At 47.1% G+C, this 26,357-nt stretch overlaps 1 protein-coding gene across 4 annotated transcripts in view; it reads left to right on the plus strand.

Moving 5' to 3' along the window:
- The first annotated feature begins 2,725 nt into the window (after positions 1-2,725).
- Positions 2,726-26,357, plus strand: part of ARHGAP45 (Rho GTPase activating protein 45) — a 57,916-nt gene continuing 34,284 nt past the window's right edge. For 3 of the 4 annotated variants that reach the window (XM_054979795.1, XM_054979797.1, XM_054979798.1), the window contains exons 1-2: positions 10,393-10,657; positions 15,128-15,434. In XM_054979795.1, the coding sequence (XP_054835770.1) occupies positions 10,529-10,657; positions 15,128-15,434 (436 nt within the window). In that variant the 5' untranslated portion in view covers positions 10,393-10,528. Of the gene's footprint in view, positions 2,954-10,392; positions 10,658-15,127; positions 15,435-26,357 lie in introns of those variants that run through there. The other variant, XM_054979796.1, reaches the window with a different exon arrangement.

The raw sequence follows: 26,357 nt of genomic DNA on the forward strand, positions 1-26,357 counted from the left end.
TGCAGGATGAGCCTAAAGCATCCCTGACAAATATTCATCCAGCCTCTTCTTGAAAACTGCCAGTGAAGGGGAGCTCACCACCTCCCCAGGCAGCTGATTCCACCTTTGAACTCCTCTGACTGTGAAAAAGTTTTTCCTAATATCCAGCGGGTACCTTTCTGCATGTAATTTAAGCCTGTTGCAAGACAGAGCGGAAGGCGGTGGCCCATAGCAGCGGGAGGGGCGAGCCTGACTGGAAGGTGGCAGCCAATAGCAGCGGGAGAAGCAGGCTGACCCGCCCCTCACGCAGCTCCGCATCTGCCACACGCCCCAGGGGCTTCCGCACTGAGGCAGCGAGCCCTAGTCAGAGGAAGTGCCCATGCAGCCCTTGGCCAGGCAAAAGAGTGTCAGCTTCCGAGCCCCCCCCCCCCCGCGCTCGTCCCAGCGGTGGAGGGGTGCTGGGGCATTACTGAGACTACCCGCCCTCTCGGGGCCAACCAGGCCACCACCGTGTCACCCACCTTCTGCAGCTGCCTCTCGCTTGCGCTCTGCCTGTCGGCCGCCAGCACCTCACAGTGGTTCAGCTGCCACACCAGCTTCAGCTCTGCGCAAGCGGCTGGCGCTGCCATGGCTGGCGCCGCCTCTGGGTCAAGAACCCCCCCCCATGTGGTTCTATGGTTCCCTGCAGCTCTCGGGGCTTCTTCTCTTCTGGTTTAAATAATTCTCATGGAATAGACTCAAAGTGACCAGCTCTCTTCAGTAACTTGTGGGGTTCCTCAAGGCATAATCTATTCAACCTCTATGTAAACTCTTTAGGGAAAAAAAATTGCAGCTATGGAATTGCATGCCATCAGTATGCAAATGATACCCAGTTCTATATCTCTCTATCCAAATCCCAAATGGCTGAAAGCAAACAAACTGAAACTGAACCCAGACTAGATGGAAGTGATGCTGGTTGGGAAGGCGGCGATTTTGAAGGACATTGTGGCCCCCACTTTCTGTGGGGTTCAATTGACCCTGACTGACTCAGTTAAGAGAACTAGGAGTTATACTGGATCCAGCACTGCTGCTAGACAAGTAAATGCAGTTGCAAAGAAGGTCTTCTCCCAACTCAGACTAACCTGGAGGGTGGCCCCCTATCTTGACACAGCTGATCCGGCCAGCTGGATTCCCACCGTGGTAACATTGAGACTAGACTTCTGTAATGCTGTCTACATAGGGTTCCCTTCTGAGTCCACCTGGAGACTCCAGTTGGTGCAGAACACTGCAGCCTAATTAATATCCGGAGCTAGGTAGAGGATGCACTTTACTCCCATTCTGCAGTCACACCATCGGCTATCCGTCAGGGACTGGGCTCAGTTCAAGGTCTTGGCTGCCACTTTGGCCCCTCATATCTGCAAAATCATCTCTCCAGGCTCCGCCATGGTAGCTTTGCTCATATAAACAGGGCCTTTTGCCGATACCACCATGCAAATAAACAAAGTCAACAGCTGTCCATCCATGTGTGTTCTCTGTAGAGGCCTCCACCTTATGGAATGGCCTGCCTGAAGAGGGAAAGCTCCCATTCTCTTGGCCTTCTGCAAACTATGCAAAACTGAATTATTCAGGAGGGCTTTCTTCTCAGGCAATAGGGCACATGCTCTGGCAAAACGATGGGGACTGTAGCCCGTACTACTGTGTACTGTCTGTTGATGCTGATAGGCTCCTACTGGGCATTTTCTGCATTGTTTAATAAGCCGTGTCAAATTACTTACAGTTTGTTTCAGCAATGTTTCATCTCTGTATTCCTGTATTCAAATTTAAGCTTTTCAAATTTCTGCAATGTATACCTTATTGTAGTGTTTACTGAATATCCCAGCTGTTGATTGTAATGACTTACATTGTGAAAGCCACTTTGAGTCCCAGTGAGAAGGTAGACTATAAATAACATAAATAAATATAATAAACAAACAAAAAATTAAACATTGTAATCCTTGAGAAAGATGGACTATAAATGAAGTAATAAAAATATAAATAAATGTGTATTACCACTAGTAGTAGTAGCAGCAGTGGTAATAGTAGTATTAAACCATTTCAAAGTTCTCAGAGCTTTTCTACAATTGGGGTTTGTGGCTTTTAATTTGAAACAACAAAGGTGTATATGGATGTCTTTTCCTGTGTTATTCTCTCAAGGAGCCTTTGCCGTAGTTGAGACTATAAGAGAGTAACTGGAAGGGCGAGGATTTGAGTCCTATCAAGTGCTTCACTGTTAAGCAGTACAGAAGGGAACATGTGTTTCAATTTGTACATGGTTTATTTTAATTTTTAATTCGCTTTTTGCTTCAAATCTGGTTTCTCTAAGTGGCTAATTCAAGAAAATGAAATCTGCACGCACCTTTTAAAGTTACTCACTTTGTACTGGAGTCACATATGTGAGGAGCAGGGATAAGAGGGAAATGAAGCAATTAAAAGGTGGAGAAACTAAAGTTTCAATTGACTTCCTTTTGTCTGGTGTGAAAAGCCACAAAAAATGCACCAAACTTAGTCTGTAAGGATGCAAAACAACAAGGAAAAAAGAGGAATTTGGTAATGCTGACTGCTCCATTCAGGTCCTGCGCTTACAGCCCCCCACCCCACACACATCACTCTTTTCCTGTGTAGTGTTGCAGGTCTGTTAGACAAACCCTGCCAGGAAATAAGTTTGCAGTCATGTGTTTACAGCCTTTGCAGTTGAGCAGCTAGCAACGGCAGTCGAAAGTGTTTCGTGGCCGGTAGGCCAGCGCATTTTGGTACATTGAGCGTCTTTCAAAGGTCTGGTGGATGGAAAAGACAAGGTGCCCATTGGACGACTCCAGCCTGGAACTCGGTGTGGGACATTTTGCTGGATAGTAACCTGTGGGGAAACATGTTTTCGAGAAAGAAGCGTGAGTTGATGAAAACACCCTCCATATCGAAGAAGTGCAGGGCAGGAAGTCCTGTGCCACAGGCCTCCTTGGTAAGTAACAGAGAGTGCACTCCACAGTTTCATTGATGAACCCTGTGGGTTTTCTAGCATGTACTTTCTCTACCTGGGCCTCGCCTCCTCCTGGCTTCTTTCCCCCCTGATGCCTATTGTGCTCCCAGCAGGGTCTTCTGAAGGAGCCAAGTGATCAAAAGAATGTTCCGTATTTTTTAACAGAATGTTTAACCTCACAAAAATTCTGCTCGCTGCAGTCTTTCAGTGGCTCAGTTCAGAGAGAATCAAGGTTTAACTAAACAATCTATGGATAACAGGATTATCTGATCTTAAGCCGTTCACTATGGTTTGTTGGGGGCATGTCAAATCAGCACTGGAAAGCATGGCTGGAAGTCGGTTGATTAGCCGTGGTTAGCTGTTCTTTCACAAGACACGTGAGTGTAGACAGTGTGGCTTAAGCCAGGCTTGTTCCTTGGTGCCACCTCTCAAGCTACAGGGCCACCTGGCCAGAGTGAATGTAATGAAACCAGCATTTTCTGAGGCTAACAGGATTCAAATGGTCACATGCAAACCGAATTGTGGTTCCATAGTTAAAATAAATCAGCCTTACTTTTGAACTGTGCTAATTAACTGAAAAGGAGTTGAGAGAAGTTTCCTTTCCTGTAGTGTATTTATTCCTTTTGCCACATACAGCCTCTGGTCCAACAGGTAAAGCAGATTCCTGAAACAAGAGAAAAACCTGCCAGACCTGTTGAGCCAGAGAAAATTGAAAGAACCACCGTCAAAGAGCTGGCTCTAGGTTTGGGGGAATATTCAGCAAGATGGAGTCAATTGTCCCAACACTGGCCTAGCTGTAAGGGGGATGACCAGGCAATGTGACTGCTATGAACTGCAGTTGCTCATGGTAGTAGCTCAGATCTCTTCCTTGGGTAAGGGCGGCTGGCATTGACATCAGCAGCCCCACACATTCCGGCTGCGACTGCCACTTGGCCCTCTGGGTGAGGCACAAGGAGGGAGAGGAGGGGCCAAAGTGTTGCTATTACTGCAGGCAGCAGGACATGGGTGCGTAACGTGCACAAAGACACCCCCAGAGCGCACAGTTGGCATGGGTGGCAGCTTCTCAGTGGTGGCACAAGGGCCCGCAGCGGGCCCCTCATGATCCCAACTATGCCGTACCCAGACACCAGCTTTGAATTGCCTGCCGCAATCCCTTTTTCAAACCACATTCTTCTTTCTGGCAAAAAACAGTAATAAAAATTGCCTGTAGCCACAGGAGATTGCAAGTCAAACACATTCAGACTTACTGGGTTGGTGGTGGGGATGTGCTGCTTTTTTGCACCTGTGCGCATCTCTTGCAGGCCTGCGCACTGGCTGTTCACGGTGGCCTGCCAGGTGCTTGCTTGGCAACCCCTCTGTTTGTGCAGTGCCAGCAAAACAGGAAGTAGTGAATTAAGCCCCCCCCCCCGGCTGAGCTGCTGGGTGACAAGGGGTGCAGATCAGTTATGTGCAGGGCTTTTTTTCAGCTGGAACGCAGGGGGACGGAGTTCCAGAACCTCTTGAAAATGGTCACATGGCTGGTGGCCCCGCCCCTGATCTCCAGACAGAGGGGAGTTGAGATTGCCTTCCGCGCCGGCAGTCTCAACTCCCCTCTGTCTGGAGATCAGGGGCGGGGCCACCAGCCATGTGACCATTTTCTTCTAGGGCAACCCACTGAGTTCCACCACCTCTTTTCCCAGAAAAAAAGCCCTGGTTATGTGCACATGTGTATTGCCATCAAGATGCACCCTCTCTTCCTCCCCCATTCAGAATTAACTTCTAGAGGCTGGGGAGGGGGGAGAAGGCACTTGGAAAGACTTTAATGTGTATGTGTGCAATGCCAACTGTTGTTTATAGGCACCCGCAGAAGACTAGAAGGGGCGGTGTTTCACCAGGGACAGTCCCAAGAAAATGAGGATCTCTCTTTATGGCACAGTAAATTTTGAGGCTACTACTGTATGTAAAAAATGACCAACCAAATTGTTCAACTACATACAGAACATGGCCAATCTAGTTTTTTAGAAACATGGTTTCCAATATTGAACTATACGGCTGATTTGAACATATATCCAGGCAAAGCTTATCCAATTGACCCCTTTATTCTGTAAAACTACAATACTTGTATATAAAGAAATTGTTATGCTAGGGCACTTCCTATTACATAGATGGTATAATTGCTATTACTGCTGAATAGTTAATTGTATTTAGATTCCATCAGTTTTAATTTACCCCAGTTCTAGTTACTATATATTGTTATAGATCCAGAGGAGTTAGCCGTGTTAGTCTGTAATAGCAAAATCAAAAAGAGTCCAGTAGCACCTTTAAGACTAACCAATTTTATTGTAGCATAAGCTTTCGAGAATCAAGTTCTCTTCATCAGATGCATGTTCGGATCATGCATCTGACGAAGAGAACTTGATTCTCGAAAGCTTATGCTACAATAAAATTGGTTAGTCTTAAAGGTGCTACTGGACTCTTTTTGATTTTATATATTGTTATGGTTTTGTTGGTTGTTTAAACTGTTTGGTTTTTATTGCTGGAAAAAATAAAATAATAAGTTTTAAAAAAAAGAAAACGGGATCTCTCTGAGAAACAGTCCATTGTATCTTCGGTTACCCCAGAACTACAACTGATCTCTAGACTGATCAGTTCCCCTGGGAAAATGGCCGCTTCTGAGGATGGTTTCTATGGCATCACATCCCTGCTGAGTTCCCTCTCTTCCCCAAACTTCACCCTCCTCAAGGTTCATCCCCAAATCTCCAGGAATTTCCCAATCCAGAGCTGGAAAACCTACCCATGGAAATTTTTTTTTGCACCTTTTACTGGCTGTGGAGAAATGCAGTATGAAAAATCAAAGGAACAAGTGCATCATGGGAAAGAAAATAATTCACTCAGCAAGTGAAATCAGAACAATATTTTAAAATTCACTAATAAACACTTCCATAGAGCAGCCCGGAAAGGTAGTTCCCGCTTTTCAGGCCGAAGGGATTCTTTTCAGGGCTGGAATCACAAACTGGGGAGCTTTCCAAATACTGGATTGAGTCCTGCAAATCCATTCCATTAATGCTGCTGCATTCCTCTGGCGCAAGCAAGCTTTCCCCGTTGCAAGAACCAATGAGCTTTGGCCAGTCATTGCCGATTCCAGACAGCCCTCCCCATGGCGAAACGTTGCGCGTCGTCGCACAGAAAACGCGATATTTCGCGTTTTCCGCGCGACGACGCGTGACGTTTCGCCATGGGGAGGGCCGTCTGGAATCGGCCAATATCTTTCAACTTATCCTGCTTCAGCAAGTTTGTCTTAATATGGATGGGGGAGCATGTACTCCACCTTGACTGGATAGCAATTTCATTAATCCTGGGAGATGGAGCGCTTGTTTTCCTACCAAAGCTGGTCGCAAATTTGGTGGCTTCTGAAGAGAAATATCCACTTGTCTAACCACAGGGCGGAGTCTCCGAGACTGATATTTTTGCAGCACCCAAAACTGCCACCTGAGACAATCATCGCCATTTATCACAAGTTCACAACAGGGCTGGCCAGTTCCCATTTTATAGCCAAATAATTGAACCTGAGACCAGATTCCTCTCCAGATGGGGCCTACCCAAAGAGAGTCTTCAGCCTGCTGCCCAGTGATTCTTAGCAGCCTGCTGAATTGTTGTTTTGGGTTCCACAATGGAAACTTTCCCTCACTGGGGCAAGCATAAGGAGGAGAAGAACAGAGGAGACCAGCGGACAACCCCCTCCCTCCCTTCTTTGGTTACGAGAGGAAAGAAAAGCCTCAAAAGAACCAGGAAGACGGAAGCATTGCCTAGTGATTCATATACATGATTTCCCATGGGACAAGCATTTTGGATTTCCCACTGGTGCCATTACCTCCAATCCTACACCAGCCAGTTTGCTTCTGGGCCCAAATTCAAAATGGTGAATTTGACCTCTCAAGTCCTGAACAAGAACATGTAACTGATGGATCAGATGAATGCACTAATACACTTTTGACTGGTTAAATAGGTGTTCCCATTAACTGGACTGCCTTTATCCCATCCTTCATCCAAGGAAAATGGGGCCGATTTAAATGTTTACATTGTTGTAAATTAAATGTCGTTATTACTACAGATAGGCAGTTGGTGCTATCTTGGAAGAAGCATTCCTGTTATGCATAGGGAATGCCTCTTTTGGCATGTGCACGCATAGTTAAAAAATAGTCCCTTTGAGAGTCAGTGTTTCTTCATGCATGGATATTTGTGTACTTCAGTGATGAATTAAACAATTCAAGTGAGGATGACTGACTGGGTACGATTATTTGAATTGGGCGACCTTCCTCCTCTGACTATCCTTTCCTTTCCATATCTGGGAGGGGGGGCAGTCAAAGAAGTTGCACATGTTTCTGCAGAGCTTCCAAAAACCTTTAAAACCTGTTTGACCAGAAATCATAGCAGAGCACAAATAGGTACAGGAAGGTGGCTCTGTTATCACCACCTTCAAAAGTATTGTTACCTTACTACCTGTAGTACTCAGTGCATATGCAGCTTCCCAGTTGGCAAATAACATTTCCCACCCACCCCCCGCCCTGGCTGTTTCAGGTCTGTTTTGGTGTAGTGGTAAAGAGCGGCAGGACTCTAATCTGGAGAACCGGGTTTGATATCCCACTGCTCCTCTTGAAGCCAGCTTGGGTAACCGTGGGTCAGTCACAGCTCTCTCAGAGTTCTCTCAGCCTCACTCACCTCACAAGTTGATTGTCGTAAGGATGATCATAACACACTTTGTAAACCGCTCTGAATGTGGCATTAAGTTGTCCTGAAGGGTGGTATATAAATTGCGTGTTGTTGTTGTTAAAATAGTGTAAGGAGGCTTCTCCTCGCACCTTGTTTGGTCCCCATGAAAAATTACTTCCTCACAGCTGCTGTCTGGCTGTAGGGAAAGCAAGTTGGGCCAGACAGGACCTGGATCTACCTCATCAAAAAAAGTTATGTAGTTTGGGACTGGCGTTTCAAGAAGGCTGCACCCTGAAAAAGGGGGTTCTGTAAAGTTTTCAGCAGAAGCTAGCTGTGCTTGGCACTGATTGGCTAGTGCCTGTAAGATCACTCAGAGCCAAATTAGACATGATGATGTTCTCGTACCTGCCACGAGGACACTGTCACTAAGGCTGCTACAAGCTCCCAAGGGGGGACAATGGAGTCACAGTAGGGTTGCCAGGCCCCCTCAACCTCCCAGTGGGGGACAAGGGCCTGTCACTTACCTTTGGGGAGAGGGGGTGAGCGCACGAGGAGCATGCGCACACAAGCCCCCACAGGCACAAAGACGTCACTTCAGGAGTGATGTCATCGTGCGGCCCCTGGGCAGGCCCATTTTGGGGCACTGCGGAGCACTCCTGTGCTCCGCAGTGCTGGAAATGGGTCCGTTTCAGCGCGGATTGGGCCTGTTTTTGAGGCGCTGTGGAGCGCAGGAGCATTCCTGCACTCCACGGCGGCTTAAAAATGCACCCAATCCGTGCTGAAACAGGCCCATTTGGGGTGCTGCAGAGCACAGGAGCGTTCCTTTGCGCAGTGGCTCAAAAATGCACCCAATCTGTGCTGGAACGGCCTGTTTTGGGCACTGCGGAGCGCAGGAGCCTTCCTTTGCTCTGCAGCGCCTCAAAATGGGCCCAATCCATGCTGAAACGGGCCTGTTTTGGGGCACTGCGGTGCACAGCACTCCTGCGCTCTGCAGCTGCTGAAAACGGGCCTGGTTTGCCGTGGATCAGGCCCGTTTTGAGCGCTGCAGAGTTCAGGAGCGCTCCTACGCTCCACAGCGACCCCGATCCAGGCCAAAACGGGCCCGATCCTGGCGGCTGCAGCGCATGGGAGCATGCTGCGCTGCGGGGGAGCGCACAAGGAAGGTGTGCAGCCCCCCCTGCTGCTCAGTTATGTGGGGGTGGGGGTGGGGAGCGGGGGCGGGGATCCCCTGCCCCCACCGGGGGTCTGGGATCCCTAAGTCACAGGTGTGATGACGCCAGTTCTGGAGACAATGTGATGTCTTAAAACATTAAGCTGGTGACAAACAAATAAATGCACAAACATTATAAATGTAAATCTTTTTTAAAAGGCAGAGCCCACCTAAAGCACAGGGTGCATAGGGCAAAGAGGAGAATGAGCAAGCATTTGGTTTGAAGATATACGTGCCTGTCATTTATAAGATTGCTTCATTTATACTCCGCCTTTCTCCCTAACAGGGACCCAGAGTAGCTTACATTGTTCTCTCCTCCATTTCATTCTTGCAACAATACTATTGGGTTAGCCTCAGATTGTAAAAGTGGCCCAAGCTCAACCAGAGAGCTTTAGGGCAGAATGTGGGCTCCCAGATCCAAGTCTGCTACACCACACGGCCTTATTTAATTTGCAAAGATAGGGGAGAGTGCTTCTAATTTTGCTCTACTGTACTTGTTTGGCCAACATGAGGCTGTATGTAACTCAACTGTAGTTTTCATTTTTGCTAGTAGGTTAATTCCGAAGGTATTTGTGGCTTAGAGGTGAGGTGTACAGCTGAAAAAAAACAAATACGTAGGTTTCTGTGATAGCAAAATGTCATTTGGGGGTGGCTGGAAAATACAGAGTATGAAATAAATTCTTCAGAAAGTCCTGGGTCAGGTTTACAGATAATCTGTTTACTTTGCATAGTCTCTGTCTCTCTCATGAAATGCTAGCAAGAGAAAGAGGAAGTGCTATAAGTTTGTAACTATAGCTGCCATCATTAATCAATAGACTGATTAACTGATTTACAAACGCTTGTATAAAAGTGTCCCTGATATTTTGGGGCAGATCAATTTTAGCAATTCTTTTCAATGTTTTCAAAAGTGCAAGAAGCTAGCAGTATCTTAGAAGAGGCATTCCCCTCCTTGATTTATCACAAGAGGGGTTGCCATTGTTCTGTTTCATGCAGGAGGGAATGCCTCTTCTATAGTGGTGCCTGCTGAAAGGAATATCTTTTCTGAGGGTTGTGCAGGCGGGAATGTCTCTCTGTGGGGTGACACGGGACGGAATGTTTCTGTAACTGTGCATGCGAAAGGGACTGCCTCTCCTTCAATGGTGCATGAAAGGGAGACTGCCTCTTTGGTCACCCGGGCCCAGAATCTGAAAACAAAGGAAATAAGTTTTCCCTTCAGAACCGTTATTTTATTTCCAGGCAAAAGTATGCAAATTTACTGGACAAATTAATTAGGAAAAAAATCTCTGATTAATTGGGTGAGCTTGTTCAAGTTGAGAGCAAGCGCCCCTCCCTCCCCGTGTAACTAACTGGTTTTAGTGCAAATTCTGAAAGACTCTTAAAGAGTGCCCAAAAGAGGAAGCTGTTGAGTCTGTCTTCCTTCTGCTTCTGAGATGATTGTGGCTTTTCTTCCCCGCCCTTTTGAAGAAGCAGAGCTGTTTTTTGTTTTTTAACTTGCAGGCTTTTTAGAAGGGGGTGGTGGGCAAGAAGGGTGTTGGGGCTGGCGATGTTTCCAAGGCCTTTCAAAACAGAAGATCAAGACAGTGGACTTCTCTTCCCTGTCCACTTCTTGAGATGCCTTTGGGAGATGTAAACAGACTGAAGGAGGGGGGCTCTGAGGGATGCTCGCCAAGCGTGCCAACGGGAAGAACAATTACAGCCCCTACGCTACCAGTATGAGAAGGAAAGTTTCGAAAGCCAGCGGGCATGTCCTGGATTCCGTTGCCAACAGAGCCAGTGTGTGGCTTAAGGTAGAACCATATTGATTTGGGGCACAGGGGGGTGGGGTGGGGTGCTAGGCGCTGTATGGAATGCTAAAGAAAGGGTTGGCTGTCTGCTTCAGGTGGACTGGCAGTGGCTAGGTTGCGAGAAAGGCATGAAAGAAGCAGTGCCTTGAAAGCAGAAAGTGCCAGCTTCTTGCTAATGCTATGAATACTTCTATTTATTAACCCTATGGCATTGTTTATGGAAATTAGTAAAGGTGCTACTGGACTCTTTACTATTTTGCAGCTACAGACTAACATGGCTAACTCCTCTGGGTTTATGGAAATGTCCTTGATACTGACTGTACTAATCTCACACTGTGTGATCTGCCTTGAGTCTCAGTGAGAAATAAATAAAATAAATAAACCTCTGGTATCTCCAGTCCAAGGATGTCAGGGAGGGCACAGGAGTTGGGAAAAGCCTTTCTCAGCCAGAGACCCTGGAAGGCAGCTGCCAGTCAGAGTAGGCAATAGTGAGCTAGATCAACTGACTCAGTATAAAGCAGTTTTATGTGGTTTTATACCAACACAACATCTTGTTTTGGGAAAAGAGTATGCAGAATTTTGCATGCTGAAGGTCCCTGGTTCAGTCTCTTTTCTCATCTTCAGTTTTCAAAGATCTGAAGAAGCGGGTCTTAGAAAAGGCACTTTTCTGCCTGACGCCTGGGCAGACGGTCCCAGGCTCAGTCCTTGAGTTTCCAGTGCAAGGAGGCCAGGTGTTGGGGAAAGCCCTTTTCTGCCTGAGGCCATGAAGGGTCAAAGGAGACATTGGATCTAATTTGTACTCCGTTGGTGGTGGAGAGTGCCCTCAAGTCAGAGTTGACTTGCAGTGACCCCTGGTGGGGTTTTCATGGCAAGAGACTAACAGAGGTGGTTTGCCATTGCCTGCCTCTGCCTCAACTTTGGAGGGGGGACTGTATGGCATTATACCCCATTGAAGTCCTTTCCCTCCGCTATTGAAATCCTGCCTAGGCTCCACCCCCAAATCTCCTGGAATTTCCCAACCCAGAGTTGGCTGCCCTAAGCACAGGTCAGGAATTCCATAGGTGCAGCTGGTCTTGTAGCCACTCCCTCCCTTTTAACCACACCCATTTGGCTGCAGCCTGGGATCAGAGAGAGAGAGAGAGAGAGATAGATCTGGAATCAGTTTCAGGGATTTGCCCCAGCCCTCTAGCCTAGGTGGAAACTATGGGGCATGTTCTTTTATGCTGTCCCCTCTATACAGCAATTCGAGTTAAGACAATTCTTCCTTTTATGGTAGATCCAGGGCTTTTTTTCTGCTGGAACACGGTGGAACGGAGTTCCGGAACCTCTTGAAAATGGTCACATGGCTGGTGGCCCCGCCCACTGATCTCCAGACAGAGGGGAGTTTAGATGGCCCTCTGCACCGGCCATCTGACCATTTTCACCAAGGGCAATTAAACTTAAAAAAACTCCCCCCTTGTTCCAGCTGACCCAAGGTGACGTCATTGCGCGGTCTTGAGTTCCCCCACTGAGTTCCCCCACCTTTTTCCCCCCCGAAAAAAAGCCCTGGATAGATCTGTTATAGCGATGGACAGTGTATCCCTAGATATACCCCTAGATATACTACTAACGGATGAAATTTCAGCTATTACTAAGGTAACAGCTAAATTCTGTGCTCAGGCAATTAAATTGCGCAATAAATTTCAGTTCGGTGCACTTGAGCTCTGATTCACATCACATTAGGAGGTTACAATATTGTAGTTGCTTTAGGTCTCTAGATCTAAATTTTAAAATGGCTAGCTAGGATGCTTTTTGATATTTTATACTCTATTTTAATTCTATAATGTAATTTTAACCAGATATCCTGATATTTGTATATTTTTAACCAGGACTTTTTTTCTGGGAAGAGAGGTGGTGGAACTCAGTAGGTTGCCCTCGGAAAAAATGGTCACATGGCTGGTGGCCCCGCCCCCTGATCTCCAGACAGAGGGGAGTTTCGATTGCCCTCCGTGCCGCTCAGCGGCGCGGAGGGCAATCTAAACTCCCCTCTGTCTGGAGATCAGGGGGCGGGGCCACCAGCCATGTGACCTTTTTCAAGAGGTTCCGGAACTCTGTTCCACCGCGTTCCAGCTGAAAAAAAACCCTGTTTTTAACTGAAGATTATTTTAACCTGTATATTGTATACCTGATAATGTTTTGTTTTATAAGCTTAAATCTGGTCGTGGACCGTAAATAAAATAAAATGAAAATGACTTCTCAGAGCCAGTAAGGGGGAGATCTATCTCCGTTTAAATAAGACCTAAATGAGCAATCTGGCACTCCGGTGGCCTTTGAGTGGAGTGCTTCTGTGCGGGATTCTACTCCACAAGTCTGAATTCTAGTAAAATTAGATATTTAATTAGAAGGATATCAGCTGAATTTATACACAATAGATCAGGATCTGACATACACACACAAATTGGAGCTTCCAATATGGAAGTGAACCCCTCTCCCAGTGCCCCAGTAACGGGGCCATTTCAGATTACAAAGCTTTGCGCAACCCCACATCTGATGTTCGCTCATTGCAAAAGTTCTTGAGCAACGTGACGGTTGAGGCACAGTCCTCTCCTTTCTCATGAACAAGCTTTTCCTGGCCTCTGGGGCAGGACATGGACCCTTCCAACCTTAAAAAAAAGGCTTGTAATACTTGATACTTGATCAATTGGTTAGATTTATCAATGGGGTTTTGAATCCCAGCCATCTGGGCAACAGACAGACAGACAGATATAGTTTTTAACTGCAAATACTTAAAAAGAGATTGATGGCCATTTAGCAGAGGCATTATTTAGGTATGGGTAGGTGGGTGTTCTAAAAAGAATAAACTATAATCTTTTTAAAAGAACATTGATTTACACCTGATCTGCTCACAATTCCCTTGCTGGATTTAGTAGCACTTCCCTAAGTACGAGTTCAGCCATCTGACATGTTGTCTTGGGCTCTCTTTCCATCTAGAATAACTCCAGGGTCAAAGAAATAAAGGTTTTTAGAGCACTCTGCAAATAACAAATTGTAGTTTTGCGCAAGTCAAATTAAATCAAATCCTGGTACCAACTGAACATACAAAGCTGCCTTATGCAGACTGCAGAATCAAACCCCTGATCCGTCTTAGTTTTCTGATCATTCAGCCTAAGAGGGACTCCAGAGTTTCTGGAAGTGAAGAGCTGTCCATGATCTCAGCTGCCCAGTCCTTTAGCTGAGCCTTGGACCACCTGCCCACAAAGCAGGCGTTCAGCCACTCATCTAGGGGCTCTTCTTTAAACATATACCTTGTACCAAAATGGACTGTGGATCCATCACTCTCCATCTTGCCTACTCCAGGGGTCCCCAACCTTTTCAAGCCTGCAAGCCCCTTTGGAATTTGGACACAGGGTGGTGGGCAGAACCACAACATGGCTGCCGCAAGAGGTGGAGCCAACCACAGAATGTCAGGGAGCGAGGTTATGTAAAACCGTAATAGTAACTCTTCTGCATTTCAAGCAGAAGCTTTGCCTAACATAGTGTTTAATCAATCATATTATCTTGCTTACCCATCTTCAGTCATGCAGTAAAGATCCGTCTGCTGTGGTGAGAGATGCTGCCAAAGCAATGTATTGTTGGTTTTTTAATCTGTACAGCCAATCAGATCTCCAATGGCCAATCAGAAGCTCTGCCACACAAAAGCCCCACCTGGTCCAAAAACACTTTCCAAAAACATTGGCAGGCGCCAGGAAAGATGCTGGCAGTCACCATGGCACCTATGGGTGCCACGCTGGAGACCCCAGCCTACTCTGACCAGTGGTGACCCTCTGGCAGAGAAGAGCCTTTCCCAATCCCTGCGCCCGAAGGCCCTGGAGATGTTGCCAATTGAGATAACAGATGTCCTTCCCTATAAGTAGCCTCCTTCCACCGGAGACAGGTCGCTGGTCTTCTTTGCTCAGTGTTGGGTACTTTGCAGCTCCCCAGGGTCTTAGGCAGAGAAAGGCCTGTGAATGAGATCCTTTAGCCAGAGATGCTTTGTGCATAGAGGCCACGCCTCATTCCCACCAGCAGCCAATGTCAAGTTAAAATTCACCTCCTTCTGCACTCTGGTACAGCAGTCCTGACTGCGTGGCTTGAAGAGAAATAGATGAGGCAGCCTAACTGGAGTCAGCTCTCTGGGCTGACCAGAGAGGACCAGAAAGGCCTTTCCCAACACCTGGATGTGCTCTCCCACTGAGCCATGCCCCACATACGTGATTTGGTTCTTCCAGGAGTTAATAAAGAAGGGGCTGCATCAAGGCAAAATGAAGGTGAAGAGACAATTTGGTGCCGAACCAATTCTTCACCAATTCTCTCTTCCTCTTCGTAGAAACGAAAAAGAATCTAGAAGATTCCCGCAATGAAGCTGAAAGCAAAATGCATAGGGGGTTGTACAGCTATTAATGATTCAATTGTTTTTCTTCTGTACCAATTGTCTCTTCATCTTCATTCTTCCAGGAGTTGCCACGACGAGATGGCCAAGAGATGTCAGCCTCCAGCCTGGTGGACCTGTCTGCCTCAGCCACCACTGCCACACTCAAGAGACCCACCAGCCTCAGCCGCCACGCCAGTGCTGCCGGCTTCCCTCTGTCTCCGGTGGTCCCCCGGGGCATTGCCAAGGCCCCCAAGCCCCACATCACACACAGCCCCTGTGAGACCTATGAGGAGACTGTTCTAGAAGCAGAGGACATTGCGCATCTCCTAGCTGATGTGGCCCGCTTTGCAGAAGGCTTGGAGAAACTGCGGGACGTGATGCTTCAGGAGGGTGAGTATCCAAGGGCATATCTGTGCTACACTGTCAGTTTCTCATATTCCAGTGAGGAAACACTGGGCCTTCCTTATAAAAGCCTTGCCAGACTGACTGGGTAGGGGCATATCTGGGAGTTTTATACCAGGTGATGGCAAGTGATTGGCTGTCTGTGATCACCTGGTTTCCAGGATCAAGAGGATTCTGGGCTGTAGTGCTGAAGTTCTGCTGCAAATTCCTTGCATTTCCCTTCTTCAGACAGCAGCCCTCGTAGCCAAGAAGCATCAGCAGAGGTGGAGTTCTGAATAGGCATAACTGGGGTAGTGCGGAGGCCCAATGCCATGAGAGTGACTCCAGCTGGCCCTCTCTCTCTAGGTGGTGGCAGAAGTGGGATTCAACCTGCCTACTGCTGGCATGAGTGCCATAATCACAGATGGAGGCAGTGGCTTCTCCTCCCCACGCTCTGCTCCTAAGAGTGACCTTCAGTGTCCATGGCTTCCACGGCCTCACTTGCCTGAGTGAAAGGTGATGGCTGCTAGGAACAGAAGCAGATCCAACCAGAGGGAGAGAGCAGGCAGGGTCCTGTAAAGTTGTGATCTCCCACTGAAGTGGCTCCAACAAGCTTTTTTGCTGGTGGAAAAGGAAGGGGGGGTCACCTCTGACCAGTGAAAAGGGGACCCTCACGGAGGATCATGGCACCTGCATGGACAAAAGCTAAAAGGGGAGAATGGGTCGAGATTGAGTGAAAAAGCTGGCTGGACCCAACCCATCATTTCAAATCTGTATTATGCTGTTAGTAATACGGCAAAGACCTTTAAACTGTAACCAATGAATTAAACTGGCCCTGACTTGGCAACCCCCCCCCAAAAAACCTCTTTATAAGAAACCTCTATAATCCAATTGCCAAGATGTTTCTGTGCACTTTGCTGTCTGTGAACTGTTAGCTGAATTACAATTTTTTAATGTTGCTGAATTTTTGCTAACTTACCAAGAGCACCGTCCTTAAATTGTCCTGCCTTGCACTGAGTCGTAGTACAAAACAGATTCCCCCTTCCTCAATTTTATGTTCACAACATAAAGTCCTGGGATGCAGCCTAGGTTGCAAGAGAGAGTGACAGCTCAGTGTCACCCATGGAACTTCATAGCTGCGAGGAGAGACTCAAACCCGGGTCTTCCCGGCCCGCTTGGCTCCAGAGTCAGCTGGGTGGAATATCATCATTTCTGGAGAGCCCTAGGCCGCACTTTTCCTTCTTTAAAAACCAGGCATTTGCCTGTTCTAAAAACAAGTTAATGGAAGCTGAAATATCACGATTTTTTTTAAATGCGGCAAATCGCTTCTCCTGGTAGAGCCGCATACCCTCCAGTCCACGTGGCTACAGTCCGGGCTCAGGTTGTAACTGAAGTTCCTGACAACACTGGTACAACTTGAATGTTCAATTTTCTTTTGCAGTTTCTCTGAACGCAGGGCAAAACCACGCTCATCCTTTTCCTCAAATGAGATTTGATAGAAAGATTACCATTACACTTTTGGGGGGGGGGTGTATTTTGCCAGGCTAGCCCGAAAACGGACCCGTTTCAGCTCTGGTTAGCACTTGGATTAGAGACTACCAAGGAAGTCCAGGATTGCTATGCAGCGGCAAACCACCTCTGAATGTCTCTTGCCTTGAAAACCCCGCAGCATCGCTGTAAGTTGTCTGTGACTTGGCAAAAAAAGAAATGGTGCAAAAGAGGCAACCCGCATACCAATCTTTCCTGGTGCTCAAGTCCATGCAAGGTGCTAGTAAGGTTCCCAACTCCAGGTTGAGAAATTCCTGGCTTGGAAAAGATAGAGTTGGGGAGGAGACGGAGCTTCACGGAAGTTATGCAATAGAGTCCCGGTCCACCCACCAAAGCGGTCATTTCCTCGAGGGGAACTGATCTCTGAAGTCTGGAGATCTGCCTGGAGATGGCAACGCTGCCTGCAGGATCCATCCTTACCCAAGGTCATCTTGGCTGGGTAGGAAGAGCTTTTTCTGCCCCCAGTCCCAAAAGTGTCTCCTTCCTTCTCTTAAGATGTGACGTTGGCACCATCCGCCAAGGCCTTCCAGACCAGATTAAAACCACTCCCCCCACCCACTCCCCGCAAAGGGCCTTCTGTTTGGATTAAAGGTCTGTTGCCAGTTGATTTTGAACTGCTGGGTTGCTGTTTTGGATTATGGATTTCTGGATTGTGCTTTTATGTAATTTTATGGGGGGGAGGGGTTATGTTTGTACACAACTCTGAGCATCGGGGGTGGGGGTGGGGGTAGGGGTAGGGAAACTGTTAGGAAATGACCAGAGATGGGAAAATCCCCAGACTTACTGACTGTCTGGTGTGAGGGGAGAGAAAGCTTAAACCCCAAGGGACTCTTCTTGAAGGCAGCAGCTGCCTCAAATGCTGATTACGGGACAGCTTTCGAGGGGGAGACCCTCATGAGAGGCCAGAAGCAGCCAGTCAGCACAGTAGCCAGCCATGCTGCCAGGGTTGCCAATTCCAGCTTGTGAAATTCCTAGAGATTTGGGGGCTGAGTCACTCTGAGCCCTTCACAGAAATCATTCATTGCGCTATCGGCAGCCTTAGAAGTCCCCCAGTTCTACCACCGGCTCACTACTGGAAGCACATCCTTGGCGAACGGCAGTCCAGCCTCTGACAATTTCTAGTATGGGTGAGTCTCACCCACCCCCTAAGCAGCAAACTAAGTTAAACTGGAAGATAAGTAAGAAACAAATGAGAACAGAACATTTGCCAAAAGAGGATTGGCAGGACCATGTGCGAGAATCAAAAGAATGTAGAGATGCATCTTTACACATCCTTAGAAGACAGAGCGGAGAAGCTGCATCAGCAGAAGGTCTCCCTCTCCATGTAACAGTGGGAGGCGCAGGGCCTCTGCCATCCTGTGGTGCTCTTTCCCCCACATTCAAGGAGTCCTCCTCTTTCACAATCTATGGCCCAAACCATGCTCTGAGTCAGTTGCCACATGAGGCGAGGCAGAGGGGTTGGGACGACACAAGAGTGGATAGTAACCATTTCCTGCTTGGTTGCTATTTTTTGCCCGCCTTTCCTGTTTATGCTGAGGCTGTGACAGCTGGTAGAGCCCTGATAAATCCTTTACGCATAGCAAAGAGAATCAGTATACATCATCCGTCATCTTTCGGTTAGTATTGATCACTGAGGGCCGAGCCTGTGAAGTGAGAGCTTGCGAAAGCCAGAAGCTGCAACAAGGGGAACCACGGAGTACCAGGGTTTGGTTCTTTTTACAAACAAATAATACCAGCCAGAACCTCTGCAGAAACACCCAGGCAGTACAAAATGAAGCAAATATCTAGGAACTAAAGATGCTCTGGGATTTTGGTCCATTAAAAAAAAATAAGCACACACCACTTTTTAACAAAAGTATATGAAGTATCTACATGAACATTAAAATGATATCGGTGCGGATCCGTGAAACGCAAATTAGCCAGAACACTGCGGGCTCTGAAGAATGCACCACAACATGGTTTCTAGTCAAGATACCCAATAAAAACAACAGAAAAGGGCCCAGATGTGGTTGGGGGGGGATTTTTTTTCTTTTCTTCCCCAAATATCAGTTTAAACAAAGATGAAAGAACCAGAGGAAAAAGACAACTGGTTGCTTTTTAGGGCTTGTTGGCTATATATAATAGCTTGTTGGCTACTATAATTGCTGATAGTTTTCTCAGTTTCATGAAGGAGAGGAGAGCCATATTTTAAATCAATAAATAAACCAGGAAGATAATAGGAAGGAAGGAAGGAAGGAAGGAAGGAAGGAAGGAAGGTAGGTAGGTAGGTAGGTAGGTAGGTAGGTAGGTAAGTAAGTAAGTAAGTAAGTGTCGGTCCCTGGCAGTTAGGTCCCTCAAGCCCTCCACAGTTAACACACAGGTGTTCCAGTTGAAGCAGCTTTATTGAGATCCATACAGTACAGCTGTTCTCGAAGGTGCAGAAATTGGCAGATGTGACAATTCAAACAAAGGCCTGGCTATTATAGGAAAACTTCCCGCCCTCCCAGGTCTGTTGACATTCTGGCACGAAACCCCAAAGAGGTTGCATGGGAACAAAGCAAGGCTTTTTTTCAGCAGGAACTCGGTGGAACGGAGTTCCGGAACCTCTTGAAAACGGTCACATGGCTGGTGGCCCCGCCCCCTGATCTCCAGACGGAAGGGAGTTTAGATTGCCCTCCACACTGCTCAGTGGCGCGGAGGGCAATCCAACCTCCCCTCTGTCTGGAGATCAGGGGGCGGGGCCACCAGCCATGTGACCATTTTCTCCAAGGGCAACCCACTGAGTTCCACCACCTCTTTTCCCAGAAAAAAAGCCCTGGAACAAAGTAGTTTAGACTACATGAAGTACAAAGGAAATCTGTCTCTGGGAAAGTTACAATGTTTGCTGCTAGTGGCTCTTCCCAAGGACACTTGCTAGAAAAGTGAAAGTACATATTTTCAACAGATAATGGAGGGGCCCACTGGCTCTCCTGCAATTAATACCAGAAGTTAAGACACTCTCAGATGAGCACACAGAGTTACAGCATGTAATTCAGGCAAAGAGCATCATACAGCATTGACCATTATCGGATGCAGAACACAATCATGGCATGAATGCTGGTATACATGACAGAAAGAAAGAAAGAGACTTAAGTATTCCAAGAGAAAAGAGAGATACTAAGAGTCTCTCTACACAAGACTTCTGACACAGTTTCGGTATATTCTTGAAATTTGTACTTGCACTTTAAAGCTCTGAGGTTAGTGTCTACTCACGGTAGGTCTGTATTTCCTTTTCAATATACTCTGCGGAACCCGTGTATTTTTGTGAGAAGTAACCAGCTTACGTGCTGAGTCCTCCCCCTTGAAGGTGATTCCTAGACGGGAGAGGAGCACAGCCCAAGGCAAGACCCCTCCAGCCCCGCAAGGTCACTGCACAGCCAGGATGAGGAGGTGGCCCATCAGAGGCACAAAACAAAGTGGGAAAGCCAAACCTGAAGTAAAAATTTTAGAGCACTGGACCTAATTTAGAAAGGCTGCTTTCAAGCCCCAATGCAACTTTATTCTCCAAGATTTAATCAGGAGGGGGTGCAGTTCTGCAACCCATTTTATGAGTGCGAGAAATGAGTCTCAGACAGCCTGCCCAGTCAGTCATGGGCAGACAGAAGGAAAGCTTTCTGGAACATGACTGTAACCACTGGGTTGCACTGCCTCTCCTTCTGTTCCAGCCTCCAGAAAACAGACTGATAATCATACTCTCTCTGTCTGTGCGAGAGAGATTGTGGGCAGAGTAGGTTTGTTACCCGTGTACACATGGGGTACACATGTCAGACCCCTAATGTCAGAGTGTCCCCCTTGTGTGTTGGGTTAAACCCGTGCACCTCTGGGGCTATCTGTATTTGAGATCACTGTCTTTGATATACCAGAGTCCCAAATTGTGCAGCACTTCACAAACAAATGTGTGTGTATAAAGTGCCATCAAGCCACAGCTGGCTTATAGCAACCCTTGTGGGGTATTCAAGGCAAGAGACAAACAGAGGTGGGTTCTCCTTGCCTGCCGCTGCATAGCAACCCTGGACTCCTTCCCAAACAAGCACTAACCAGGGCCAACCATGCTTAACTTCTGATCTCGCCAGCCTGGGCCATCCAGGGCTCATAAACAAATAGGTGGGAATTAATACGGAACAGAATTAACACGGAATTCACCTTTATTGGAAAAATACAACACAGAAATAAAGATGGCACGCAACAGCAAGAATGTCAAATGTAATGCACGTGCACACACACACATGCATATGGCTGATACATATGACCTAAAACAAGATGTTCGAATTGCAAAAGGGACAAACGGGAGAAAGAAGTCATATGTCTGATCCTGGCCAGAGCAGGAGTCCAGGAGGGGCCAATGGAGGGAGGTTAGGGTTGCCAGCTCCAAGTTGGGAAATTCCTGGAGATCTGGGGGGTGAGACCTGGAGAAACCCGGAGAAAGAGGGGTTTGGGGAGGGAAAGGACCTTGGCATGGCATAATTCCATAGAGTCCACCCCCCAAAGTAGCCATTTTCTCCAGGTGAACTGATCTCTATGGCCTGGAGACCAGTTGTAATTCCGGGGGATCTCCAGCCACTACCTGGAGGCTGGCAACTCTAAGGGAGGTGAATGATTTGCAACATGTGTTGTCGGTGATCCCAGTCGGTGATCAGGGTTTCAGCATCTGAAGGAAGAAAAGTAGTGCAGAGGCTGAGACCTGGGCCTTTTCCACACAGCTCCCCGCTGCTCATAACAACCCGGAAGTTCGCGCAAAAAACGCGGAAGATCGCGTTTTCTTGTGCAAGATTTGCGCGACATCATGCCATGTCGCACAAATCTCGCGCGAGAACACGCGATCTTCCGCGGGTTTTGCGCGATCTTCCGGGTTGTTACGAGCAGTGGGGAGCTGTGTGGAAAAGGCCCTGCTCAAAGTCTCCGTTGAGAGTCCTTTGCGACATCACAGGGGCAGTCGGTGAGCTGGTCCTGCTACAAAATTATGGGGGAAGTTGAGGCTGTTTTCATGGGTAGATAATCCCATCATCAAGGGTTTGGGTCCCCCAAGGTTGGAATTGAACTGTGTGGAAAAGTGTGAATTCTACCGCATGATTTAAAATTAACTGCTGTCAGATTCAAGTGGAAAGATTTGAAGAATATTACAGGTCTGCAGGCGGCTTTGTTTAGGTGGGTAGCTGCATGGGTCTGCAGTAGAACAGCAGACCAAAAAGATTTTCAGGGTATGAGCTTTTGAGAGTCAGAGCTCTCTTGCAAATCAGCTTCTGGACTCAAATCTGGGTGGCTTTGCTTAATCAAGAGAAGTTTCACAGGGGACGGAAGAGTAGGTGAAGTCAATGGCTTGCTCTTGGATGGCTGATGAGATTTGGTCCTGAGTGTAAGCCTTGCATATTCTTTTATGCATCAGGACTATTATTATTGTCAATCTAAGAGATGCCTCCAGAGTTCTTGATGGGAAGTGGCTGATGATGAGTGCACCTTTTTCTGCAGGCGGGGCTGCTTCCCTATTCACAAGCAGAGCAGTTGGAATTTTCCAGGGACCCCAGTATACACACGTTGTTAAATTCGATATACTCCAGGCCTTGGAACAGCCCAATGTAAGGAGGCACGCAATCAGCTTGTGGAAAAGGGTCCCAATAACTGGCCAATTCGGTGGGCTTCAGGTTAACACAAAAGGTGCAGGAGGGGTTGGTTTTCTGATTTTCAGCTTCCTTTTCCTTGCAGTAAACAAAAGCCATGAGGATATGTAATGTGTTCTAATTTCTGTGGCGCAATTTTTTGTTTTTCACAAGCTGATCTTAAAAGCAGTCTATGCATAATAAAACCAGGAGGCTGGTAAAGATATTCCAGGTAGGGTTGCAAACTGACTTGGGGGTAATGGACCTGGCTTGCTCTTCTGCTTTTGACAGCAGGGTGACCTCCTGAAATAAAAAGATGCTGCTGCACATGGCAGGGACAGGAATATTGTCACCTGCTCGAGTCTACAGATCCCTCTCTGGTTAAAAGCACAGGAGCAGGAACTGGTTAAAAATAATTTTGTCCAGCTTAGCTTGACTTGTTTTTTTTTTTTTAAATGACCTTCCTATCTCATCCATTGCTGGAAAACTTAGCCAAGAGGCCAGCATCCTCGATTACTAGGACAGCAGAGAAATGAATGGAGGCAGGAGGCGTAGGGCCTCACCGGATAGACAGATGGAATGGTGGCCTTCATACTGGGCAGAAAGGAAATGTGGAGAAAACATCTAAACTGCTTTCAAGGGAAATGCATGCACGCCCACACTAACACACTGGGAAACACAAATAAGCTGTGTCTGGTTTCTAAACAAAGCAATTTTAGACCTGAAGAAGGCAAGGCACTTTGTGCTTGTAGGATTGCCAACTCCAGATTGGAAAATTCCTGGAGATTTGGGGGGTGGAGCCTGAGGAGGGTGGTCTTTGGACAAGGGAGGGAAGAGTATAATGCCATACTCCAAATTAGCCGACTGATTATCATCTGGAGACCTGTTGTAATTCTAGGAGCTCTCCAGGCCCCACCTGGAGGTTGGGAACCTTATGCTCAGAGGATCTCTCTCTCTCTCTCTCTCTCTCTCTCTCTCTCTCTCTCTGAGCCAAGCTACAAGTGATGAATGACACTTGCCTGGCAAGTGAACAGACTCACATTTATTCCTCCCTGTTCACTTGCCATTCACTTGCTTTCCACTTGATCAGGTAGAGCACAAGTGAATGGCAAGTGAACAGGGAGGAATAAATGTGAGTCTGTTCACTTGCCAGGCAAGTGTCATTCATCACTTGTAGCCTGGCTCTCAGTACTGCAGTCCAAGCTCTGCTCACGACCTGAGTTCGATCCTGGCAGAAACCGGGTTTAGGTAGCCGGCTCAAGGCTGACTCAGCCTTCCATCCTTCCGAGGTCAGTAAAATTAGTACCTAGTTTCCTGGGGGTAAAGTGTAGATGACTGAGGAAGGCAATGGCAAACCACCCTGTAAAAAGTCTGCCAAGAAAACGCCATGATGTGACGTCCCCTTATGGGTCAGTAATGACTCGGTGCTTGCACAGGGGACTGCCTTTACCTACTCTTCTCCGCATTTGGAGTCTTGCTCTGCCTGGCTCTATTAATGTTTACTTGGAAGTAAATTCTGCTAGATTATGTAGGGAGGTGAGCCCCACTGAGTTCAGTGGAATTTACTTGCAAGTCAGCTCACAGGAGATCAGACCACATTATTTAACATATTTATGCTTGTGTTTGTGTAGTTTTTTAAAAAGAAGAATGGGTTAAGCCGGAGTCGGCTCCTCTATGCCTTATCCAATCAAGACACAAAGGGCTGGAGTAGAGAGTCTTTAATACTTTCATTGAAATAAGAGGAGAGGGGAACCCCAGGCAAATTGATGCCAAAAATGGTTTCCTCTGCCCCTCACAGAACAACTTTTATAGCAATTATAACATCAGAAAATCAGTGTAATTAACTTTAATGTGATTGGCTCACAGTTATGTCACAGTTAGAAATTTTAATACGCCGGTCACCTTTTAAAGTGCAAAGTCAGCTCCTGTTGCATTGTGCATGTGTGGCCCTGCAAAATGAGCCATTGTCTGTTCATGTTACCTTTTAAACATTCTTTCTGCCTGTATGTCTCTGGCACACACAGAGTGCTTGCTTGTACTGTCCTCTCTGAGACAGAGCTCTGAATTCTTGCAGTCAGCACTAGAGATGGGCATGAACCAGGAAAATGGCGGTTCATTGCAGTTCGTGGTTTGTCGCATTTCACAAATCATGAACCAACATGAAATTGCCCAGTTTGCGAACTGGTGCGTTTGGTTTGTGAATACGTCACTTCTGGGGCAGCAGAAGGTCTGCAGAAAGGCCCCATTGCCCAGGAAATTAATTGATCGGCGCCAGGTTCATCGTGGTTCGTCAGAAATGCTGGCCAATGAACCGCCGGTTTGTGAACCAAAAAAACAGCCCGGTTCGTGACAAACTTTGGTTTGTATTTCGGTCCATGCCCCCCTCTAGTCAGCACCTAATGTAACTAACAGAGCAACCAAGCAATTATATTGCTTATGTCAAACACATAACCAAGAAATGACTACTTGTATTAGGTCTACAAAATTCAATTAATTGTTAATTATAGCTGCGTTTGGCTGTGGTATCATTGGTGTGAAGCTCCTTGCTGAGAGGAAGGTGGGACGTCGTTTAATAAATATTAAAATAACGTGTACCTCAATTGAATCTGAGAAAGGTGAACAATAGTCGAATAAACAAAAAAATCCATAAACCAAATTATCTTCCCTCCCCCCGCCCAATGCAAACAGCAATAGTATGAACATCGATGGGAAAAGACTAACTAGATGAATCCTCTCAGCAACAGAAAAAAACCCAGGTATCAACACAGCGGAAGAGAAGGGTGTGCTAACGATGATTGCATAGATCCAGAGGAGTTTGCCGTGTTAGTAGCAAAATAGTAAAGAGTCTAGTAGCACCTTTAAGACTAACCAACTTAATTGTGGCATAAGCTTTCAAGAGCCACAGCTCTCTTCATCAGATGCATCTGACTCTTTACTGTCCAGCCCCAGCCCTCAGGCGTGAGTGTGGCAGATGCTGCCAGCATCTGACACCGAGTAGGGCATGGAGCTTGAAAAGCCTGAGCACACATCCCCAGCATATGAAAAGCCCAGCATATGAAAAGGGCAGAAAATATTTCCTAATGGATGCATATTTGCTGTTTGTGCATCTCTCTCCATTGTTCTGCTAGCAGCAAACGAGGTCCCAGATACAACCAGTGGAGCTTTGAGGCATGACCTATTTCTACAATGACTTCTTTTTGTCGCATCCGTTCCCCAGAGGGGGGTTTTCGCACCGTGGGGGAAAACAGAGGACCTATTGGGTTAATGATGTCATGAGACAAGGCCAAGGGTATCTTGGCCCTCTCCCAGCCCTTCCTGCTAAAAACATCTTCTGGTGCAAAGCCACTCATAACAGGGGCCGCGTAAGGTTGCCTGCTTTTCAGACAGTTTGTGCTGCTGCTACCCTTGTAACAGCTAAACCTGACAGTATAACACAAGGGCACACAATATAACATGTCACCACAATAGAGACTCTAGGTGCTTTACTGTGTTCAAGGCTGTCCTCCGTTTTTGTGACTCCTGAGGAAAAGAAATTGGAACAAGTTCTTTGCTGGCTCCTTGTAGAGTCGTTGGGGTCCTTGCACCCCTTGTTTGGCCGTGGACACCTGCAGAGAAAACAGACAAGTCAAGCAACATTAAGAATGAAAGGCTTTGTCTTCTAACAAGATGTTTAAAGATCCCTTCTGCACCTTCATTGCACCTTACTATGTTGCTCGGCTGCACCGATTATTGCTGCCTGCGTCTCTCTTGTGCGAGGGCTTCCTTTTATGTT

The sequence above is a fragment of the Eublepharis macularius genome, chromosome 5 (genome assembly GCF_028583425.1).
Source record: "Eublepharis macularius isolate TG4126 chromosome 5, MPM_Emac_v1.0, whole genome shotgun sequence".
Classification (NCBI taxonomy): Eukaryota; Metazoa; Chordata; class Lepidosauria; order Squamata; family Eublepharidae; genus Eublepharis; species Eublepharis macularius.